This window comes from Petaurus breviceps, unplaced genomic scaffold (genome assembly GCF_028583685.1).
Source record: "Petaurus breviceps papuanus isolate PSGF00001 unplaced genomic scaffold, PetGlider_PUasm1.0 90823, whole genome shotgun sequence".
Lineage (NCBI taxonomy): Eukaryota > Metazoa > Chordata > Mammalia > Diprotodontia > Petauridae > Petaurus > Petaurus breviceps.
In genome coordinates this window covers 3,755,014-3,764,596 of record NW_027187352.1, presented here as the reverse complement: position 1 = coordinate 3,764,596, position 9,583 = coordinate 3,755,014, and the positions used below count along the sequence as shown (strand labels likewise).

The window sequence follows — 9,583 nt, the reverse complement described above, 5'->3', positions numbered from 1 at the left end:
GGCCGGGTTTGCGGGCGACCAGTCCCCAGAGTTTCTTCGCTTTCCCTGAAGGAGGCGCCTGAGCTGAGATCGCGCCAGGCGGCCGGGAGGGAGCTCCCCGCGGCAAGGTACAAATGAGGCCGAGCCCCGCGCCGGCCGCCCTTGGCAGGCGGACTCCCTGCGCGCTCCGAGCTCCCGCTGCAGCCGCCGCCGCCACCGCCGCCGCCGCAGCTCCGCCGAGTTCACGAAGAGCTCCCCTGCCTAGGACAGTCTCCTCCTTCTCTCTCTCTCCTCTCTCTCTCTTGTGCCCTCTCTCCTTTTCTTTTGCTCCCTCTCTCCTCAGCCTTCTTCTCTCTTCCCTCCTCTCCCCATCTCTCCTTCCCTCCTTCTCTCCCCTTATCCTTCCATCTCTTCCCCCGAGAGCTCTCCAGTGCCCCCTCCCCCCGTCTCCCCTGTCACTCTCTCCCCCTGGCTCTAAGCTAAAAGAGACCTCAGAGACCATCCAAGTCTCATTCTTGAGAGCTAGAACGGACTTGAGAGATCGATTTAAAGGCTCTCTCCTTTCTTTCTCAGTCTCTGTCGTGTCCCTTTTTCTCTCTCTCCTCTTTTCACCGTCTCTCTTTCCCTGCATATCTCTTGCTTTTTCTTTTATCTGTCCCCCTTTACTCCTCTCCCACGCTTCTTAAATCTCCCACGTCTTGTTCTCCCGTCTCCCTCCTTTCTGTATCACAGAACTTGAGAACTAGAAGGGTCCTCCGAGATACTCTAGTCTGCCTCTCTCTCTCTCTCTCTCTCTCTCTCTCTCTCTCTCTCTCTCTCTCCCTCTCTCTCTCCCTCTCTCCCTCTCCCCCTCTCCTCACCTCCTCGTGTTCCTGGCCAGCTCTTGCTCTTTCCTCCTTTTTCAGCTCTGTCTAGGGTCTGGAGGTGGAAGAATGGTTCCTGAAGTGAGAGTCCTCTCTTCCTTGCTGGGATTTGTCCTTCTCTGGTTTCCCTCGGACACTCATCCCCGGACCCGTGAGTAAGGGGGGGGGGGGGGGGCGGGACAAAGAGAGAAGGGGGTGGGGGGGGGGGGGGGGGAAAGGGGGCGGGAGGGGAGGGAGGGGGGGGGGGGGGGGGGGGGGTAACGGGGGGGGGGGGGGGGGGGAGGCAACCCCATCAGCCCCAGACACTTTCAAGGACAAGGGATGGAAAGTCACCAGTACTTAGTCTCTGACCTCTCTGTTCTGTCATCTGGGGTTGGGGGAACAAGGGGGATCTAATTGTGGACAGGAGTGTGTGTGTGTGTGTGTGTGTGTGTGTGTAGAGGAGAGAGAGAGAGAGATATGAAAGAGAGAGAATATGGGGTGGATGAGAGACCATTCACTGGGAGGACCACTCCAAGGCTCACAGGCAGGGGGATGGCCTGAAAGTCCTAGACAGGAATAAAGGAAGTACTCTAGGAATTTTGCAAAAGGAAAGCCCACTATAGACTTAGTTGATCAAGGAAGGCTTCCTGGAAGAAATGGGACAGGACCCTGAGCTTTGATAGACAGAAACAAGTTAGATATAGTAATAGTAATAGTTCCCATTTATTTAGCATGTTAATGTTTCCAAAACACTTTTCTGAAAACAACATGTGAGACAGATAATAATAGCCATTATTAGCCCCATTTTATAGATGAGGAAAATAAGGCTCAGTGACTTGCCCAATATCACACAGGTAGGTAGTAGCAGAGCTAACACTTGACTCAAGTCCTCTCTCTGCAGATACAGACTTCTTTCCTCTCCACAGCCCTAGCCCCTTCCTTGAGGGCAGGAACCATGCCTAGTACAGAGAGCACAAAAGAGGGGAATTCTGCACATATAGAAGTAAGACTGAGAAATGAGTTTGGAGGTACTGGGAACATCAGTGGAGAGGAGAGTTTATGTTGGAGAAGAGAAAAAGAGACTGCTGTCTCTAGTAATAGAAAGGACATGGAATGTTGAGTCAAAGGATCTGTGTTCGAGGATTGGCTCTGCTACTTACCATTTCTGTGATCGTGGGCAAGCCATTTGCCTTCCTATGCCTCAGTTTCCACATCTCTAAAGTGAGGTAGGCTTAGATAACATGATCTCTAAGGTCCTTTCTAATGCTCTAAATCTTAGGATCCTAGGGAAATTAAACTGGACCAAGCAGGGGTGCTGCTTACCCTGGATCTCAGTTTCCCCAAATCCATCCAAGGCAGATTATTAACCCCCTGGGTCAAAAAGGGGGGAAAAAGGTCCATAACTCAATGAGATGTGAGTATGAGATGAAAGGTTCTAGACTAGACCTAAAGAAGGACTTCCTGGCTTTCTGAGGCAGGGCAAAGAGGTCAGTCCTGGAGAAGCTGAGGAAGAATGCTGGAGACTTATTGGTTGGGATTTCAGAAACCCCAAACCACCTGTCTTAGATAGGCGCTCTCCCTTTTCTAAACTTTTTAGCCCTTCTAGTCAATAAGACTCAGACAGTGCTTAGCATTTATCAGTCAACCAGCATTTAGTAAGCTCCTATAACGCACCAGGAATAGTGCTAGCCGCTGGAGATGCAAAGACAAATATGAAAGTCTTTAACAGCACCCCCAACCCCAGAAACAAAGTCTAGCCTCCCCAGTAGATTGTCAGTTCCCTGAGGACAGGGGACAGAACTTGTTATCTTTGTACTTCCACTCCAGATAGCACTTCAGGTTAGCTCTGTAACTGATTCACTTGGGTAATTTCTCTGGACCTCAATCTGTAAAAGGAGAGTCTCCCCCCTAGGTGCCTTCCCACCTTAAGCTTCCAGAATTTTATTATTATCTAAGGACCCTACCAGTGCTCACCTGGGTAACACTACCCATGTGACCTCAGATATGCCAGAGAGGCAGTGTGGCTTTGTGAGTGTTGCTTTAGATTGGAAGTCAGGAGGGATTGGGTTAGCGCTCCTGCCTAGGATACTTACTTAGCACTATGACTTTGGGCAAGTCATTTGACATCTCTGAGCCTGGGATAACATCTATAACTTTTACTTGATGGAGTTGTAAAAGCTCAATGAGAGAGATTAAAATATAAAGCTTTTTAGCTACATAATTGGCAGTTATTGAGTCATATCACCTCTCTAGGCCTCTTGCCTGAAAAAAATGAAGGAATTGGAGATACTTTCATTGAAAAGTGAAGGAACTATACAATGGTAAAGAGGAGTTGCAGAGGACTTGGGTTCAAATCCATCATCTAATACTTGCATGTCTCTATGACTTTGGGCAAGTCAGTTAATCTCCAAAGGGCTCAGTTTCCTTATCTTTAAAATGTGGGGTTGGACCTTGGAGGTCTCTTTCAGATCTAAATCTATGATTCTATGACTTCTATGGTGATTGGCCTAGAGGCAGGGGACTGGTCTAGGTAACTTCTCCAAACCCTCTGGGCTTCCTCTTGGCATATGTTTTTTGTTCCTTAAAAGAGAGAGACAGAGACAGAAAGACACAGAGAGAGAGAGACAGAGACAGAGAGACAGAGAGATAGACAGAGACAGACACAAAGACACAGAGACACACAAAGAGACAGAGAGACACACAGAGACAGAGAGACACAAAGACAGAAAGACAGAGACAGACATAGACAGACTGAGAGACACAGAGAGACAGACATAGACAGACTGAGAGACACAGAGACAGACAGACAGACAGACAGAGAAATTTGTTGTGGACTAGTCACAGTAGCCCATCTTTCTTTTACAAAGGCATTTTTGAAGCAGTTTTGGCAGAAGCCTTGTGGCAACCTGAATACTAGCACTGAGATGTGCCCTGGCTTGGCCTTACAGGGTGTATATACATCCCTCAGGACATCATGAGATACCCTCCTCCTTTTGGCCTTCCCAAAAGTGACAGGACTGGTGCTTAAAATGTCAGAACTGAAAATAACCTTTGGGATCAATCCCCTAATTTTGCATATGGAGATTGGGAGAGTGGCTTGCCTAAACTGATTAGTCAGGTTAGTGGCAGGATCTGAACCAGAAAAAAGATTTCTTGAGTCATGCTGCACTAGGCTTCCCTCCCTTCACAGCTCAAGTCTTACTTCTTCTATGAAGCCTTGACTGACTGCCTTCCTATACTGTAATTTAGGGCCACCTCCTCTTTCTTGTCACCTCAATACAGAGAACTGTAGCATTTGTTATAATTTCATTATCTCTATCTGGCGATGGGATATAGTGGAGAAAGCAGACCTGAGTTTTAAACCTGGCTCTTCTACAGATTTCCTGTGTGACCTTGGGCAAGTCACCTCCCTTCCTCTACTTTAGATCCCTCAACTGTTTAATGAGAGGTCCTGTCTAACTCTTACATTAACTATTCTAACATTCCATATTCTAAGGTCTCATTACTTTAAAACTGTACTCTAAGATTCCTCCCAGTTCTAACATTCTATGTTTTAAAATTCCTTCTAGCGCTGACATTCATTCTATCTGATAAGGTTCTCCAAGACTTGTAAGTCTAATAAAATTCAAATAACTGAAACCTTAATGGTGAAATTTCAGACATTATTTGATAGGTGATTGTGGAAATAATTTTAGGCAGGAAGGCCTTTCATTTTCCCTTTAAGATCCCATGATTTAAGCTGTCAACTACTTAGCATATTGGTCTTTGTCTGATTGTAGAAAGTATGTTGTCCCAGGATGCCAAAGGTACAAGATGCCAACAACATCTATCTCCTTTCAGGGAGAAACTGAGGCTCAGAGAGGCTTTGGCCTCTGAGTCACAGAGCAGAGCACGGGGACTAAACTTTGCTTCATAGTCTTAGTTTCCCTTTAGTGAGGAGGATCGAATCACCATGAGTGAATTGGTTTTTACATTTGTGACATGGGTACAAGGAATGGAGATTGCAAGATAGATCACATATTGAATTCAACTCCAGTTCAATTCGATTCCACATAAATCTATGAAGTGCCCATTGTGTTCAGATTCCAGAGGAGGCATGAAGTATAGGTAAGATAAGGTCTCTGTTCTCATGGAGGGAAAGACATTCTGGTGGTAGAGGGGAGAACCTCTTTAGAAGTCAAGGAATTATTTTTATTCACGGGTCTTGATTAAAAACCCTCAGCACCCTTAATATATGGTTCTTACCAAATGGCAGTGGGAAGAATCTTTGACTTGGATCAATCCAGGCTCTGAAACCAACTTGCAAGTGTTCATGGGTTAGTCCTTTCCCTCAGTTTCCTTATCTGTAAAGTGAGGGTTGTGACCATGATGTTCTCCAAGGGCCCTTCTAGCTCTCACAGAAAACCACTTACTAACACTTCAGGTATAGGTCCGCTGTAACCTTCAAATGTTAAAGCAATATATGGCCAAGAATGTTGTGCTATGGGGGGGTTTGATACTTCCAGTAGGTAGGCTGTAGGTTAGGTTTTTATTGAGTTCTCTTGGTTAGGATGGTAATGAGTGCACCACCTGTCTCTGTCATTTCACAGACAAACCCTTACCCCAGTCCCAGCTCAAGCATTGATTCTGGACCTACATGGAACAGTGACTCCCTGCTTCCTTCCCCTCCCTATACTCTACCCCAGCATCCCCTTCCCTCCAAGGCTGAGGTAAATCCCCTAATCACACCAGGGGTCCTACCAGCTTGTACACTGGATCACATTAGGGAACCAGGCAGAAGGAAACTGGGAATATTGTCTCTCTCATTTGAATATGAGCTCCTTGAGGTCAGGGACCTTCTTCCCTTTACCTTTCTTTGTATCTCCAGCACTGGACATAGTGGTTGGTATATGGTAAGTACTTAATGATTGTTGATTGACTGAATAGGTTGATGCAGCCCCTCCATGCTGCTGGAGAGACAGTTTGGAGGATGAGTAACACTGAGGAGGGAGTTGGGAGTCATGTTTCCATATCATTTTTTATGAGAATTCTCTTTCCCTTGAGTGTGGGGAAGGAAAGCTCTATCCTGTGGAAGGAGACATGACTGGAGAGGACACCTCAGTTGCCCCATTTAGGAATGGGTCCCTCCTTTCAAAATGTGTAAAGGATTCACTGGTTCTTGGGTGGCTACCTTGGTGGCTGTTCCTTGAAGGAAGAGGGGCTGTCTAGCCTAGAGAATGAAACATTTAGGAGACTGCCTCAGGAGGGCTTTAACTGGTCACTGGGAAACTTCTTGTCAGACATGTTGTAGATGACTTCCCATTGAAGTATGGATTGGACCAGATGATTGCTGAGACCTCTTCCAACTCTGAGGTTTTACCTATGATTATTAGGCAGAGGGTGAACCTTATGACCTCTCAAAGGCTCTGTGAGAGGAGGGCAATCTCAAGTGATAGTAAGCTTTCCTAGAATCTAGCCTAAAGCCCCCACCCCCCACCCCCAATTATGTATCTTCCATTCATTTCCCCACCTTAGCAAGGACATTGTGCCTTTGCTCTCTTCACTGGTGTCTTTTCTCCCCACCCCCACCTCCACAAGGAACTCAGTGTTTCTTGCCCAGAGATCCCATGTCCCTTCTGGACACTGTGGTATGAATATCATTCACTGGTTTCCCTCTCCAGGGAGCTCAGATATTTAAATCCTAGTTCTCACTGTGAAATAAAAGCTTTTGTATTTTTAACCAATAGTGAGGTACTTGGGGAAATGTATTTGGGGAATGGATTGGAGTGGGGCACCAAGTCACAGGATAGGCAGCTACAAGACCCAAATTTCAGAATCTAGAGACCTAAATTCCAGCTGTAACTCTGCCACTAACCAGATATGAGACCTGAGATGCCACTTCCCTTCTCTGGGTCTCAGTTTCCTCTTTTTGTAAATCAAGTGATCCCATTTTTTAAACATCAGCATTTTTCTTGTGATGTTATTAGGCTTTGAGTCACAGATTATAACCAAGGGGATCCCCAAAGGGTAGTGGAGATACCCAAGATGGGTGAGCAGGGAATTAAGAAGAAATTGAACAAAGAACATCAAAGGAAAATATGACTGGAAAAAAAGATGGGTAAATAGTGAAAGACAATGGAAGACCCCAGCATTTTGAGTGTACCGTGTAGTAAACTTACAGGAGGCAAAAGTCAAGAGTGTCACAGGAGGGATGGTTGTGATTTGTACTGTTAGAGGGAGTTCTCGAATTGATGAGATCACAGATCCATCAGAATATTGGATTGGATTGGGGGTGAGGGGGGCGGGATGCAGGGAGACCAGACTGCCAACTAGTGGGCTGAATCTCATAGAGGGATAGAACAGACAGAGGTTACAGTACAAACTGAGTGGCCTGAACCTGAGGATGGGAACCAAGAGAGCAGGGAAAGCCTCAGTGGAGCGGAGGAGGCAGGGAAGCCAATTCCTGCCCTGTTGGCCCTCTCCCCTAGGCTTCCTGGGGCTAACTCTACTGGCTGACCCACCTCAGTCCCCAGATGTATTCGAGAAGCCATTGGTGGGTGTAGTGCTGACTGGACCTTAGAAATCTTTCTGCTCTAAGCCTGATGTCCTTCCCAGGCCCAGAATCAGCCTCTTTTTTCTCTGGCCGGTAGAGGTCTCCATTACACACTCTCCAAAATGTTCGGAGCAGGCGCCAGCTGTTCCAGCTGTTGCACCTGTTCCCAGCTGCCTGGGCTCTCAAGTTCCCCCAGTCAGCCGCACTGGCGCCCGCCTGGGCTAGCTGGAGAAGGACTGCCGCTTTTGGGGGGGGGGGGGAAGCAGGCCGAGAAAAGGCAGGGGGGAGGGGGCTGCCACCCAGAGGGCAGGGGACATGAGACCAGAAATCATCTCAGCCATCCCTTCCTCAGCAGGGAAGACCCCACCCAAATCAATTGCCACAGCTGAAAAACTGCCCCCATCCAAAACTTCTCACAAAAAGGTACTTCTATGATCTTTTCTTCTTTTCTATGTGCTAGTAATGGAATGTTCCCTTCAGATTTACCTGAATCTTTAAAGGAGAATGAGGAGAGGCTTCCAGCTAAGAGGCCCCCATAGATCTAAAGACTAGCATTAGGGTTTAGCACTGTTTTTGTGGGAACTTATGCATTTGGATGGGTCTAAGACCTAGAGCAAATTTCTTTCTATCTTTGGGTCTCAGTTTACCTAATAAAATAAGTGAGTTGGCCAAATGGTCTCTGAGGTTCCTATTTAGTTCTGAAATTGTGTTCTTTCTACTAAAATCCTCTTTCCAGCCCTGACATTTGATGTTCTCAGATCCCTGAGTGGAACTCTACTGTGAGTACCTGGAAGACATTTGTGTCTGGCTGCTTTTGCAACTTTGTTAGGGAAAGGTGGAAAAAAGGAAAGAGAGAAGGAAGAGCAATGAGGAGAAGGGAGGTCATCCTCCAGCGGGGCTAGACTACTACCAGGGGAACTCTTGCTCAGGTGTAAGTGGAAATAGATGATTTCTAGCTATAAGGTTCTATGACGTGGGGTGGGGGGAGGGAGAAAAGGAATGAGGAGAGGGGAAAAGGAAAAGAGGAGAGTGAAATGGGGAGAGAAATAAGGAAAGAAGAGAAAGGAATAGGAGAGGGGGTTGGAATGAGGGTTGGGAAGGGGAGAGAGGAACGGAAGAGTAAAGATGAGAGGAAGAGAAGGAATGAAGATAGAAAAGGAGAAAGAAGTGAAGACAAAGGAGAGAGAAGGGGGACAAAGGAGAGAAATAGAGAGCAGAAGAGGAAGAAGAGAAGATGGAAGAAATAAAGAGTAGGGAGAGAATGGGGAGAGGAGAATAGGAGAGGGAGATGGGTAAAGAGGGGGAGAGCACTGGGGAGAGGAAGAGTGAGAAGGAGGAGCAGGAAAAGGGAGAAAAGATGAGGAAGGAGGAACAGAAAGTGAGCAGATACAGGAAAAGGGAAGGAGGAGATGAAGAAGGAGATGGGAAGAAAAGGGGAGGACAAGAGAGGATACTGGGTGACAATGGAAGACAAATGGAAGAAGTGGCATAGAGGGAAATAACAGGGAAAGACAAACAGGATTATGGGAATTTAGAAGGACCCCAGAAGATAAGAGGTACACAGTATTTCCAATGTAATCTGGTTCTGTTTAGGACCCTGTATGAGTAGGAATGAGTTTCCTTCATAAACTGAATCTTTTTACCCCTGTTTTTGTCCTTAGGCTGGGCTTCTTTCAGTGGAACCAGTTTCCCATGCTGACTATAGGCTATGGGGCAGCCAGGAAAAGGAAGAGAGTGTTGCCTTTGCCTTCAGGGAGCTTCCTCCCAGTCTGGCTGGGGAGGCAGGAGAGTACAATGCATGAGACAGTGCTAATTACACAGTAAAAATGCAAGAGCATCAGAGAAGGAAAAGCCTGGTGGCTGGGTTTTCAGGGTGAGATCCCAGGGTAAATGAGCTAAGGCTGAAACTTGAAGGAATGGATATGAGGACATGGGCATGTTGTGAAGAGTGCTAGTTTTTGAGCCAGAAGAGCAGGTTATTTAACCCTGTTTGAAGGGAAGTCATTTCACCTTTCTAGGATTCTATGTTCTCACCTGTAAAATGAATGTGATTCATCACTGTAGATGGCCTTTAAGGCCCCTTTCAACTTTAAATCCTTTGATCCAGTTGTGAAGGACTTGGGGGACAGTCACCAAAACATACTGGTTGGGTTCTCAGTGGAGACAATAGGACTATGTGGAAGGCTACAGCTTTGGGGGGGAGGGGGATGGAGTGAAACTTTCGGGT

General features: G+C 46.8%; 1 protein-coding gene across 1 annotated transcript in view; it reads left to right on the top strand.

Moving 5' to 3' along the window:
- The first annotated feature begins 548 nt into the window (after positions 1–548).
- Positions 549–9,583, top strand: part of CHRDL2 (chordin like 2) — an 83,141-nt gene continuing 74,106 nt past the window's right edge. Inside the window, exon 1 of the mRNA XM_069070847.1 lies at positions 549–993. Coding sequence (XP_068926948.1) covers positions 912–993 — 82 coding nt within the window. The 5' untranslated portion in view covers positions 549–911. The remainder of the gene's footprint in view (positions 994–9,583) is intronic.